General features: G+C 41.7%; 1 protein-coding gene across 4 annotated transcripts in view; it reads right to left on the reverse strand.

The window, feature by feature from the left end:
• Positions 1 to 14313, reverse strand: part of RUNDC3B (RUN domain containing 3B) — a 159160-nt gene extending 144847 nt beyond the window's left edge. For all 4 annotated transcript variants that reach the window (XM_045007000.1, XM_045006999.1, XM_045006998.1 and 1 more), the window contains exons 1-2: positions 14009 to 14313; positions 2742 to 2857 (exon numbers count right to left, since the gene is read on the reverse strand). In XM_045007000.1, coding sequence (XP_044862935.1) covers positions 2742 to 2857; positions 14009 to 14268 — 376 coding nt within the window. In that variant the 5' untranslated portion in view covers positions 14269 to 14313. The remainder of the gene's footprint in view (positions 1 to 2741; positions 2858 to 14008) is intronic.
• Positions 14314 to 14823: the final 510 nt, after the last annotated feature.

Raw genomic sequence — 14823 nt, forward strand, 5'->3', positions numbered from 1 at the left:
CAGTCACCAATAAAATATTTCAAAATATTAAGTAAATTCAAGTAATTGAAAATGTTATTTCACCACCATGACGTGGGCTTCTGGGAAAACTTCAGAGACAAGCCAGCCAGAGACTCCAACTACTCTACCCAGAAACAGACAAAGCAAGAACTGCTGTACTGGAGGGTTTGTAACGGGACTGCTCAGTGCAACAAAAACACCGCCACTCACAGGACTGCAGGCTGGGAACTTGCTGTTTTGTTCAACAGCATCACAACCAAGTGTTTGGGGGAGGGCATGAGAGGCGGTACTCTCACTGACAACACAGGAAGGAGGGAAGGGAGAGCATGGCTCCATCCCCTAATATTCTGCATAATGCAGTTAACCCCACGATGACCACTTTACTGTAAAGAGCAGCAGGTAGAAGGGGGCTCCCTAGACAGGGCCACCCTCCTCACCTCTGGGGAATGACCAAGAACTGTTCAGTGCTCACAGAGTTGGAAGGTGTAAAAGTGTTGTTTTACATATCAAATATGCTCAGTTTATAAATCATTTAGAAAGAACTGAGAAACACCCAAAATGGCATTTTAAAGTTCTTTTTCAGAGTAGAATTGCACTTTCAGGCATATCATGACTCAGACCAACATTTTTTCTAATAATATTCATCGAAAAGCACTGTTTACACTTTGATAACATGAACAACTTAACCTGCACATAGCACAAACTAGTAGTTCCAATTCCTACTAGGAAGCAGTTTGTCTCAAGAAGTCACCATTGCACAGAGGCTTGACTAGGGTTGCCAACTTTCTAATCACACAAAACCAAAACACCCTTGCCCTGCCCCAAGGCCCCACCCTGCCCCTTCTCCAAGGCCCCACCCCTGCTCAGTACACCCCTTCCCCTCTGTCGCTCGTTCTCCCCCACCCTCACTCACTTTCACTGGGCTGGGACAGGGGATTAGGCTGCAGGAGGGGATGCAGAGTGTGGGCTCTGGGAGGGGGCTCAGGGTTGGGGCAGGGTGTTGGGGTGTGGGAGGGGATGCAGGCTCTGGACAGCACTTACCTCAGGCAGCCCATAAGCGGCGGTATGTCCCTGCGGCATGTCCCTGCGACACCTAGGTGGAGGCGTGGCAAGGCAGCTCTGAGCACTGCCCTGTCCCACAGGAACTGCCCCCGCTGCAGGGCTGGCACTCAGGGCAAGGGGAATGCGCAGAGCCCTCATTGGCCACCCCTGTGCATAGAAATCAGACATGCCAGCCACTTCCAGGAGCGACCGGGCGGTCTGGTCGAAAACCAGAAGCCTGGCAACCCTAAGCTTGACTCATGGTCATGATTCATTTTATGAGAACCAGAGACCCTTTCTTTACCTACAGAAAGATTCTACTGTCCTTCAGATAGCATAAACACTTACTTATCGTGATTTCCCTTCTGCAAAAATATGGTTTGTCTCTTCTGTAGCAAGAAGACTCAATACTTCCACAGGTCCTTTTACATTTATTCAATACATCCTTGTTATAAACAACTGCAGGAGTGCTTACAGTATCTCTATCTTCTTCTCCAAGGATGGGTGGGGGATGGGGGGGAAGAAGGGAAGAGAGGTTTATGCCCCTTCCCTGGAAAGGGCGGTTGGTAGGAGAGCCCAGGCCCTCCGTCTCCACCAGATTCCAACCCAAGGCCCTACAAGAGGCAACAACAACAACAAACATTCTGGAGTACTTTGGGGCCGCCTTCCTGGGCCACTTCCTACCACTTTCTTCTCACAAGACCTCAAAGTATTTCCCTTTTCAGCGCATTTCAGCTCAGCTAGTAGCCTCATTTCTTGCACACTAGCCCCAGCTGCACACTGATCCAAGTTCCTGGGCTGCAGCCCACTTGGGATCTGTCACACTCTCCCTCTATCCAGGGTTTCATGCAAGCAACAGTCCCTGATGACCCCGACTATATTCAGGCTCCTGGCACAGGACTCAGCCCCGAGCCCAAAAGAGAAAGTTTGCAGCTACCCTCTCACCTGAATCTCCACCCTGAAGCTTCTCCTGCTGCTTACTAGCCCTTCCCTTGCAATAAGGACTTATTTGTGCCCTCGCTCAGGAGTTCTCAGGATAGATCTGTTTTCCTATTCTGTCTGTCCCCCCTTTTGAGCTGTCTGGCTCCCTTTTAAAACCTTCTCCTCCAGCTAGAGAAGACTCTGCAGGTGGAGAGAAGCAGAATCTCCTGGGCCCAGAACTGCTCCTGAAACCCTCCTGTCCCAGTGTGGGTTTATACGCCCAATCACATGAACACTGCATGGAAGGCAAATAATGAAACTTTGAACTGTTCAATATCTATTTAGAACAGGATTTTCCACATGGAAATTGCAGCTCTGTAGGATAACTTTTGGGATGTTCATTAGGCATGAGACTAGCCAAGGACACTCAAGACTTGGATTCTACTGATGGACACAAACATTCAAAAACTGAAAATCCTTTTGCCCACACACTTCACAGAAAGACTTCTAGTTTTAGTTCTCCTGATCTGGTTGCGTGTAGCAGCTGCCATATCTTCTGACACTTTGAAGATGGGTTCTAGAGCAAGTGACATAATGTGATTACTGGCAATCTGACATTGATAGAAGTGTAACTATACTTCGGTTTTACATCAGCAAAAAACTCAAACACTTGGTTTCCATTTAAACTTTGAGCATATATTCACTGAGCATAGTGCACACTCCATTGTTTTTTATTAAAAAAGAGGGTATAACTGGAATATAGAGAATTATTAATGTACCTTTCAGACGATGACTTAAAATCTGTTCCAAAATGGCTGCAAAATTATTAAATTCAGGGGAAGAATCATCAATAGTCTCAAAACAGGAACGATCAATCAGAGTCTTCACAGAGAACCTAGAAGAGAACATAAGAACATAAGAATGGCCGTACCGGGTCAGACCAAAGGTCCATCTAGCCCAGTATCTGTCTACTGACCATGGCCAATTATGGGATATTAATTTTATAGATATCTGGTATAAAGAAGCAAAACTAACACAATTTTTTTTTTAAATAAAATACAAACTGGAAGTCAAGTTATAAAATGTATGGTTCTCGTTTACCTAAATTACAACAAGAAGTAACCTAGAAAATATTGTAAATCATCACTAGTCTTACACTTAAAGCTTTCATAGATTCAGATTCCAAGGCCAGAAGGGACCAGTGTGATTAACTAGTCTGACCTCTTGTATAACACAGGACATAGAACTTGCCCAAAATAATCCCAGAACAAATCTTTTAAGGAAAAAAAAAATCCAATTATGATTTAAAAGTTGTCAGTAAGGAAGAATCCACAATGACCCCTGGTAAATTATCCCAATGGTTAATTATCCTCATTGTTAAATTGAAAATGTATACCTTATTTCCATTTATGTCTAGATTCAAAATCCAAGCCCAGTGGATCATGTTATATATTTCTTTGCTAGACTGAAGAATCTATTATTACATATTCATTACCCATGTAGATACCTATAATTGTAATCAAGTTGCCCATTAACCTTCTCTTTGTTAAGTTAAATAGATTGAGCTCTGAGTCTATTTCTAATCCTTTAATCATTCTCATGGCTCCTTTGAACACTCCACAATTCAAGAATGATGTTGATAAATTGGAGACACCAGAAATGGACACCGTATTCCAGCAGCAATCATATAAGTGCCAAGTGCAGAGGTAGAATAACATCTCTGCTCCTACTCGAGATTCTCCCATTTACGCATCCGATCGCATTAGCTTTTTTGGCCGCAGCATCATACTGAGAATTCAGCTGATTATCTACCATATCCCCCAAATCTTTTGCAGATTAACGGCCTCCCAAGATAGAGACCCCATGAGGTAAGCATGGCCTACATTCTTTGTTCATAGATGCATAAAATTTACTAGGGCTGTCAAACAATTAAAAAAATAATTGTGATTAATCGCACTGTTAAACAATAATTGAATACCATTTATTTAAATATTTTGGATGTTTTCTATGTTTTCAAATATATTGATTTCAAGTACAACACAAAATACAAAGTGTACAGTGTTCACTTCATATTTATTTTTGATTACAAGCATTTGCACTATAAAAAAAGAAATAGTATTTTTCAATTCACCTAATACAAATACTGTAGTGCAATCTCTTTATTGTGAAAGTTGAACTTACAAATGTAGAATTACGTACAAAAAACCCTGCATTCAAACTAAAACAATGTAAACTTTTAGAGCCTGCAAGTCCTACTTCTTGTTCAGCCAAGCGCTAAGACAAATAAGTTTGTTTACATTTGCAGGAGATAATGTTGCCCGCTTCCTGTTTACAATGTCACCTGAAAGTGAGAACAGGCATTCTCATGGCACTGTTGTAGCTGGAGTTGCAAGATATGTACGTGCCAGATGCGCTAAAGATTCATATGTCCCTTGATGCTTCAACCACCCACCATTCCAGAGGATGTGTCCATGCTGATGACGGACAGGTTCTGCTCGATAACAATCCGAAGTAGTGCAGACAGATGCATGTTCATTTTCATTATCCGAGTCAGATGCCACCAGCAGAAGGTTGATTTTCTTCTTTGGTGGTTCAGGTTCTGTAGTTTCCGCATCGGAGTGTTGCTCTTTTAAGACTTCTGAAAGCATGCTCCACACCTTGTCCCTCTCAGATTTTGGAAGGCACTTCAGATTCTTAAAGGTTGAGTGGAGTGCTGTAGCTATCTTTAGAAACCTCACATTGGTACCTTCTTTGCATTTTGTCAAATCTCCAGTGAAAATGTTCTTAAAATGAACAACATGTGCTGGGTCATCATCCGATACTGCTATAACATGAAACATATGGCAGAATGCGGGTAAAACAGAGCAGGGGACATTGAACTCCTTGGGGAAGAATTGTGTCAAACGTAATTAATGCATTATTTAACAAGCATCATCAGCATGGAAGCATATCCTCTGGAACGGTGGCTGAAGCATGAAAGGGCATATGAATATTTAGCATATTTGGCACGTAAGTACCAACTTTGCAATGCCAGCTACAAAAGAGCCATGCAAATGACTGTTCTCATTTTTAGTGACATTATAAATAAGAAGAGGGCAGCATTATCTCCTGTAAATGTAAACAAACGTATTTGTCTTAGTGCTTGGCTGAACAAGCAGTAGGACTGAGTGGACTTGTAGGCTCCAAAAGTTTACATTGTTTTGTTTTTTTGAGTGCAGTTATGTAACAAAAAATAAAAATCTACATTTGTAAGCTTCACTTTCACAAAGATTACATTACAGTACTTATACAAGGTGAACTGAAAAATACTATTTCTTTTGTTTATTTTTACAGTGCAAATATTGGTAATCAAAAATATACACTTTGATTTCAATTACAAACACAGAATACAATATATATGAAAACGTAGAAAAACATCCAAAATATTTAATAAATTTCAATTGGTATTCCACTGTTTAACAGTACGATTAAACTGCGATCACAATTATTTTTTTACTTAATCACATGAGTTAACTGCAATTGACAGCCCTAACATTTACATTTAACCATATTAAAATGCATGCTATTTGCTTGCGCCCAGTTTACCAAGCGATCCAGAGCGCTCTGAATCAATGACTTGTCCTCTTTATTCACCACTCCCCCAATTTCTGGGTCATCTTCAAACTTTATCAACAATTTAATGTTTTTTTTCTAGATCATGGATAAAAATGTTAAATAGTTTAGGGCAAAGAACTGATTACTGATGGACTCCACTGGAAAAGACACCCACTTGATCACGATTCCCTATTTACGATTACATTTTGAGACCTATCAGTTAGCCAATTTTTAATCCATTTAATGTGTGCCACGTTAAAAACAAAAAAAACAAAAACAAACAAAAAATCACTAGAACGATATACACCTCTACCCCAATATAACGTGAATTTGGATATAATGCGGTAAAGCAGCACTCGGGGGCGGGGAGGGGCTGCGCACTCCAGCAGATCAAAGCAAGTTCGATATAACACAGTTTCACCTATAACACGATAAGATATTTTTGGCTCCTGAGGACAGGTTATATCGGGGTAGAGGTGTAATTATCAAAATGCCATATGGTACCAAGTCAGGCACCTAACAGAAGTCTATTACATCAACACTATGACATTTATCACCCAAACTTGATACTATTATAAGTTTGACAGGATCTATTTTCAATAAACCCATGTCAATTTGCATTAATTACATGAAAGATTTAAAGGAAGGTATTGAGTCCCACATCAGCTGTTCCATTATCTTGCCCAGGATTGATGTCAGGCTGACAGGCCTATAATTACCTGCATCATCCTGTTTACCCTTTTTAAAAACTGGCACAACATTAGCTTTTCTCCAGTCTCCTGGAACTTCCCTAGTGCACCAAAACTTACTGAAAATTAACATTAATGGTCTAGTGAGCTCCTCAGCTAGCTCTTTTAAAACTCATGGATGCAAATTATCTGGACCTGCTGCTTTAAAAATGTCTAACTTTAGTAGCTTCTGTTTAACATCCAAAGATACTAGTGGAAGGAAAAAATGTTATCAACCCCACATGATGAGACTGTATCATCTGCTTTTCCCCAGAGATAGGACATGCATGTTTATTGAACACTTCTGCCTTTTCATTGATAACTCTACCATTTCCATCTAGTAATGGACCAATACCATTGTCAGGATTCCTTTTGTTCCTAATGTTTTTAAAAAAAAAAAAAAAAACACCAAACAAAAAAAAAAATCCACACTTTCTTATTGTCCTTAACACTGCTGGCCATAGATTTTGCATTGTGTCCCTTTTCTTCCCTTATCAGTTTTCTACAATTCCTAACTTCTGAGTTATATTCATTACTATCAACTTCCCCTCCCCATTTGTTTTTATGTTATTTATTTACTATAGCAGTGTTCACTTCCCCTCCAAACCGGGTCAGTTTTTAAACCAGCACAACCTTCTCCATAGATTGTGGCTTTTTGGCCATCTAATAAGATGTTCTTAAAATGATTACCAATTATAATTCACATTTTTCTGATTAAGTTCTTCCTCCCAGCTGATTTGGCTTAATTGCTTTCTGCTTTGTGAAACTGGCCCTAATACAGCACTAAGTACATTACTGATCTGGACTTGATTGTGCTTGCACATTATAAATGTGATGAAGTCATGACCACTTGTACCTAAGCAACCTTTAATTTTTCGCTCTGTGATCAGTTTCTCTTTATCTGGTTAAGAAAGGGTCTAGAAGAATTCCCTCTTGTTGGCTGCAACACTTTTTGAGTTATGAAACTGTCATCTCTAATGTTTAGAAACTCCAAGGATGTTTTAGTACTTGCAACAAGAGACTTCCATCATATGTCACTCAAACTGAAGCCCCCATAATCATGCAGCTTTTTCCCCTACATAGTATAGTCAGTCACTTAAGCTGGAGTCATCTTGTTCCCTAGTGTGGTGCCTGCTACAGACCACCAATCAACTAACACCACATCTTGTGCTATGTTTGCCAGAACATTGATCTGGAATATCAAGTCTGGTTTTCCTAGTTTTGCTGAAGGTCTTTTTGGGAGTCTCAAACACATTGATAGTGAATTCTTACAGATCAGTTGAAAGGGCAGGGATGTTGAATATTTAACAGAGACATCCTTTCTCCAACCTGTTCTGCTCAGGAAAAAGACTGTACCATGCCTAGCACAATAGAGCCAGTAACATTTGTTGGGGACTGTAGACACCACCAGAACACAAGCAATTACAATACTAATTTACAAAACCAAAAAGGAAATTATGAATTATAAATTTTACACTGCCCCAAAGCAATTAAAAAAAATCCTCCATTAAGTAAAACATCTGGCCCTGGTAATTTCTCTTGTTAATTTTTATAGTCCTCTCAGATGTTCTCCAAATAATTGGAGAAACTTTTCAGCAACATTGGGGATAGTAAAAGTAGGCAGGTGAAATGTGTCTTGTGTACATCCATCTCACTGCTTGACTTCAGCCTAAAGCATTGTTGCTCAGAATCTCAAGCCTTTTCACATCCCTGAACAAGTCCCTCACATCTCCATCCTCATCCCTGGCACCCACAGTACACCAGGGTTTGTGAAGGGATTCTCAGAAGTCAGACCAGGTTCCTCCTCAGTTCCCTTGCTGGGAGAAAATTCCCCCAGTCTCATCAGAAGTTTCTAGAGCTGTTTTATGCCACCTCAATCCCTTAACTCACCCTACAGGGACCAGGGTGGGGGTGAGAATCTGACTCCATTTTAGTCTATATCCATCCATGAGATCTGCTTTAGACTCAGTATTCTCCAAAAGAGAACTTTATAGTTTGAGAATTTTCTTAGGCAAATTGCTGAACTTGAAATAAACTGAGTTTTCAGAAGACAGTCTGTTGACCCTCCTTCAAGGGCAACCAAAGGATCCTAGTTGCTGAGATCTACATTTCTGCTAGGAAGAAAAAAAAAAAAAAAAGGGAAGAGATGCCCATTTCAAATTCATCCTTTCACCTTGTATTCCATTGGATTTCCTCACCAAGACACCTGCCACTGGATTTCCTGAGCAACACAGATAGCCCATGCCACCAGACTAATTGCACCAGATCACCATCAATAGCTAGAATCTGCAGGAAAGCTAAGCCTGAATTTCTCTTCTCTGGGTTCCTCTGTGCATGCCACAGTGGTCTAAGCTAGATTACCACTTTATTGGGCCTGCAGCAATTTTCACAGTGCAATGCAGATGAGAGTGTTCTTAGTAGTTTATACCACTAGCCAACCAGCAGACAATTCAAATGGCTGTAATCTCACAGAAAAAGGTCAGTATTAAGGGAGAAAGTATTCCAAACATGGCATAGCTATACCACCACTGCAACAGTCCCTAGCTGCACACAATGTCCTTTAAGCAAGAGAAGGTTCCCAAACACCAGTGCTTCTGTACAGCTCTTCTAGCATCCTATGATTTCAACCTTTGAGGACATCATTCTCTTCCTTCAGGGTAGTGATGGACTGGGCCAGCAGTAAATAGCTGTAGATGTGGTTGCATTTTCCAATCTGCAGAAGACCTTCTGAGTCCTTATTAAGATGTTTAAGTCAGATGGAGATCTGGAAGAGCATCACCATCTTTTCCTTGCAACCTCTTCTATCCTTGCAGAAGGATGAGAAGGAATTTCTCCCAAATTTCTTAAGTCAACTGCAACAGGACTCAGGAACCTTATTTGGGATATATCCAGGCCAAGAGGCTTAAGTTAGAATCTTCTCTTGTTGAGGCATTATTAAGTTTAGAGATTATTTAAAAAACATGGAAGGAAGCCGCTAGTCATATTTCTAATTGTGATGTTTTTGCTGCTACACTATTATTCTTCACTATCACCTTTCAAAAGGCCAGAAAAAGAAAAAAAAAAGTCAGGTGAACTAGTACCCATATACTGTGGACATTTTCCTCTGTTCTTAAGTGAGCTGAAGCCACACTAAACACTGCCAGGTTCCCATTACATCAGTATTTTGACTTTATACCAAGAAGTGACAAGTTGAGATTCCATAAGCCATGAAACTTGATTTACCATAAAGATAATTCAGGATTGATGTTACCAAGTTTCAATATTTCTGATGCACATAGTACAAATGGGAATAGAGTAATGTCCTGGCTACTAACAGCAAACTGAGGAAGCCCTGCATCAAAGCTACTTAACTCAGGCTGAGATAAGCACAGATAGCTTAATTTTTCCATGGAACAACTGTCTATACTGGACAAACAGGGTTTGAGTTATGATCCTCACTTCAAGGCTTCTGAGTATCCAGGGGTCCAGCTTTGTGAGGCAGCTCTGAGCCAAGATCAAAAGTTCAGTGCCTTGACTATCAGGATTGAAACAGCTAGAATTGATGGTGCCTAGCAAGGAGGCATGTCAAACAATGATTATTCTATTTGACATATGCAGTGTTGTTGTAGCCATGTCACTCCCAGGGTATTAGACAGACAAGGTGGAGGACCAACATCTGTTGGTGAGAGAGAAAGAAGACTTCGAGCTACAGAGCTCTTTTCCAGGTCTCATTACCTCAGCCACTTGTGACTCTATTCTATTTAATAACAGAACAGATCTCACCTTGGAAACACAAGCATCATGGAGCAGTACTTGCCCACTGTCACTTGCCTTACATGCAACAGCATTAATTCTGTCTGTGAAGCAACATTGTTACATCAACTCCTGTACATGGAGTCACCAGTCTTGAGCTCTGAAGCATCAAAGCTACTTGCACCAATGTGTGGAAATGCAACAGTATCTCGAAACAACATTTTCACAAGAAATTGAAATTCATGCAACTTATTGCTTATAGTTGAGGCTCTACACCAATGCCACTTACCTTGAATTCCATGGTCTTGAAGTATCCTTGAATAAAAGGTGGTTCTGTATTGATATGTGGACTTTGGATCCAAGGGTGGTTCATTGCTGATGTGCCTGTCTGCATTGAAACATCTCTCTACAGAGCAGAGATATAAGGCTGTATTTTGGATGCCAGCTAGGCATCTGCTTTAAGACAAATATCTTCAAAGCACTCTAAGCATCTCACAGTAAAATACTTAGAATCCTCAGCCAATACCATTTCAGGGGTTCAATGCACTCTGTGTCAAAGAGCTGGTCAACTTTGGCACAGAGCTTTCATATTCAAAAGAGGAATCTATACAGATATCCCAAACCTTGATGCTTCTCTTTGTGGAACCTCTAAGAAGAAGTGTATGGCCACACTATGTATACTGGATCAAACATCTACACTGAGGCAGATATCTTTAGAATAATCCAAGCAAGCAAACAGGAGTCTAATTTTTGAAGGCCATCTCCAGAGAGTTTGAGTATTGTGTCCAGGATAGGGAGAGAGACCCCAATATAATCCTGTAAGACTCTTCACTGCTGAATATCACTTCTGTTTTATCTTCCCTTTATAGATTTCAGATAAGAACACAGAAGACAATCTCCACCTTATAGGGGAAAGTTGATAACTTTGTCAAAGAACTTGATGCTTCCAACTGGGTATCAAGGCTGTGAAATCTCAACACACACTGAGACAATATTACCAGCAAAGCACTGAGGCTATTAACAGATCTTCAAATTTAAAAAAACACAAATATTAAAAACCATCATATAATTTTAAGTTGTCTCCCCACAACCTTTTCAATTTATTTGAAACAAACTGTCCCTTGCAAAACTTTAAATGTTCAGAACTATACATATATACCACTACAAGTAGTGGGGCCTAACTTTTACAGAAGGAAGCCAGAGAAACCTAAAGACTCCTCTGTCTGAAAATTCTCAGACCAACCCTATGCACCCTATTGTGATCATGGTAGAGAAGAGTCAGCGTGTTTGGGGAAGGAATTGTTTTCATGGGCCTATGCAAAAATGTGAGGGTCAATAGTTATTTTCTTATATGAAAATAAGGTGACAGTATTATCTTATCTGACTGTGAGCCTACATGTGTCATAATAAATAATATCTACAATATTAAAATCAGATTTTAAAAAGTCTCTAAATGATCATGTAATCCCTCTATATTCTGTGTCATTTAGTTAATGAAGAACAAACCAAAAAATTGGCACTAAAAAGGGGCAAGTAAAAATCCAAATAATGCAGATGACACTTTAAAAAGACCTGCTGAGGAAATACTAAAGATTTTGCTGAATGATAATTTGAAGAAATCTTCTCTGGTAATCATAAGAGAAGGCTGCAGATGACAATGCAGAAGAATTTCTTCCTTGCAGGTTCTGAGCTTTCCACATTTGATTCAACCATCTCAGGGTACACTAATGGAACCATTTAGACCAACAGTATTTCTGATTGTCTCAAACATATTACAGTCAGCTGCCTGATTTGCTGCTTTGTAGTTTTTTAGTGTATGCCTACTGAAGGATACGCTACAATATCAGAAATGCTTAATAATTGCAGATGGGTTTTGATTATTTCCATAAAATTACTCCTTGCCTTTTTCTTTTAAAAAGCTCAAAAGGATAGAAACAATCAAGAACATATACCAACTTTAAAAGTGAACACACACTCCTCTCTCCCAAGATTTAAAGCGTGTGGAAAATGTTAATTTTTAGGCTTGGTGAGAAAGAACAACATTCTGCTGTCTAGCTGTAAACATTTTGTTATTTTAGAGAGTGACTATAGGAAGGTAGGAATCACTCATACGCTGCTGTTGCTAACAATTTATATTGCCTCAGTTTTCAAAGATTTCTTTGCCTATATTAGAGTCACTTTTGACTGTCTCAACACAGATACATTAAATATCAGAGCTAAAAAAAAACAACAACCATTCTCCAGTGGAGAGTAGGAAATTTTCCATCGCAATAGGAGAGATGAGGTTTAAGTCATCACCTTCCACAGAATGTAAGCTTTGTTGTTGTTTTTTTAAAGTTTTTCTACCATTTATGGTTGCAATAGTAACCAGTGAACTTCGATCCTAAGTCTATGAGGAAGCAAGCAATGTCAGCACCTCTGCTGCTTTCCAACAGCCAAGTGGAATTGACAAGACCGGAGAATTTCATTTCTGCCACTTGAAACCCGATGGGCAACCACAAAACTGACTAGTTTCTTACCCACTTTATTCAGTTGTCACTTGTCAAACCCTGTGTGAAAGCTTCAATTTGTAAAAAAAAGTTACAATATAGATGGAGAACAATATTTGTATATTACAGAGATACTACAGTTATCTATCTGTTCAGTATTTTTAAAGTAATATACTTATTTTCAATGAGTTAAAAAAGTCATTACAGGGCATTTTAGTCAATAGTCAAATTAATCTATATGATGTCTCTACATTATATTGATAGGGCTAGGAATTGTACTTTTACTCAAGGTTTCCCATGATTTAATAGGTAATAATTCACACGTGGAAAAAATAATCTACGCATTTACAAGACTATGACAACACCAGAAGAGCTGTTGAAGTGTCTGAAATAACACATATTTTGGAGTCATACAGAATCATGTCAAGTCTATGCTTTCACAGAAGAACTTAAAAATATTAAAAACACATACATTAATGGTAGATGCTGGCATTAAAACTTAATTACAGGAATGGGTGCATTAAAGACAGTGTTTGAGTCTGGATTTATCTATTGCAATTATCTTTAAAAAGTAGGTAAAATATATTTGTACTACATGTACAACATGGTAAATAAGAGAGCTTCAACCTTCACTTTAAGTTTTATAGATGTAGTGGGTATAAAAATTAGAACTGTTAGTTAAAGGTATTATTTTGCATGGAGAAATTCAGCTGTCTCTCACAACATACAAGATACCACATGAGGAAAGCCTAAATGAAGACAAGACTTGAATTAAACATCCTCAAGGTGTTAAAATCCATCTTGGTTCTTGCTTCAACTGTTGTGAACATACATAGAGATTTCGCTGTATAATGTGAATATTTATTAGTTCTAACAAGTAGATTTTGCCAAAAAACAAACCTCTTGTTTCAAGCTACCAGTATGAACTAGTCTCAATATTTTGTTTGAATAGCGTTACTCTTATAGTCAGGTAAATACACACAATGCCCTGTAAAAGTGAAGAAGAATAAAGCCAGCAAGCAATTTATGCCGGGTCCTTGGGTGGCTGCTAAACAGCCATTTTTAAAGGCGCTGAGTCAGAAGGGAGACTCCCATCCTTCGTTTTCAATTAATCCTACTGCAGCCCCAAAGCCAGGCACCCCCCACAAGCCGCACCGGGGGCAGGCGCACAGGCTGCCAGGGGCCAACAAAGCCCTGGGTCAGGCCACGCGCGTTACACCGGCTCTAAGCCCTGCGGACACGCTGCCCAGGGCGACGGGGACCAGCCCAGACCAGCTGCGCGGCGAGGGGCTGGGATACAGAGGGCGGAGCGGGGCATTCACCTGCACGAGGCGGGGCGCGGGGGTGGGAAGCGACTGCAGCCGCACAGACGGAGGCGGGCACAGCCGGGCGCTGCGGGCAGCGCTGCGAGGGCGGGGCGGGGAAGGAGGGGAACTCGCCACCCCACAGGGCGGGCACGAGACGGAGGCAGAGCGGGGAGGAGCCGCGGGGCTGGGGAGTCACCTGCAGACGGTGATCAGGTTCCTCCTCTCCACAGCCGCGTTGCGGGACTGGACGCTCTTCCTGCGGGCCGAGACGTTCAGCCCCCCCAGGCTGAGGGAAGCCATCGCCGCGGGAGGCAGGTGGAGCCGCAGGGGCTGGCGCGGAGCCTTTGTTCCCGGCCTCCTGCTCTCTGGGCTGCCGCTGCCGCCACAGGGGAGGACGAGGCCCCCGTCTCTCCCTCGCCTGGTGCCGGTATCTGAGCGGCAGGTGCTGCTGTGCATCCGGCCGGCACAGGGAGGAAGCCGGGATCCCCCGCCCTCAGCAGCCGGAGCAACCGCGGCGCTTTAGAGTCGCAGCTGCCAGGACCGCAGAGCACCGGCTCCGCCAGCCAATCAAAAGGCAGGAGGGGGCGGGGCACAGGGCGGCAGATGCTTCAAAGAGGCGCGTGCTCTTAATGGAACCAACTGTCAAGTGCGCGATGATGCGGCGTGGGGCGCGTGGGGAATTCGGCGAGGAGGCGGAGCCGGGACAACGCGGGGGCGGGGCGTCAGTAGGAGGGGGGTGCGGGCTAGGAGGGGACACCTGCCTGCAGAGAGCAGGGGGGAGAGGCTGGGGGTAGGCAGTAGGGGGAGGGAGCTGTAGGGCAAAGACCCCACACACACACATCCCAGCTGTGAAATATGAAATTCCTCACTGGCCCTCAGCAGCCTTGAGGCCATAGGAGCCGCCCTTGCTAGCGGTGATTTAACTGCTGAGGCAGAGGGTCTGCCAGGGCACTGTCCACATCTGGACATCCCCCACCTCCCTGGGAAGGCCAAACTGGCCCTGGTAACATT

The sequence above is a fragment of the Mauremys mutica genome, chromosome 2 (assembly GCF_020497125.1).
Source record: "Mauremys mutica isolate MM-2020 ecotype Southern chromosome 2, ASM2049712v1, whole genome shotgun sequence".
NCBI lineage: Eukaryota > Metazoa > Chordata > Testudines > Geoemydidae > Mauremys > Mauremys mutica.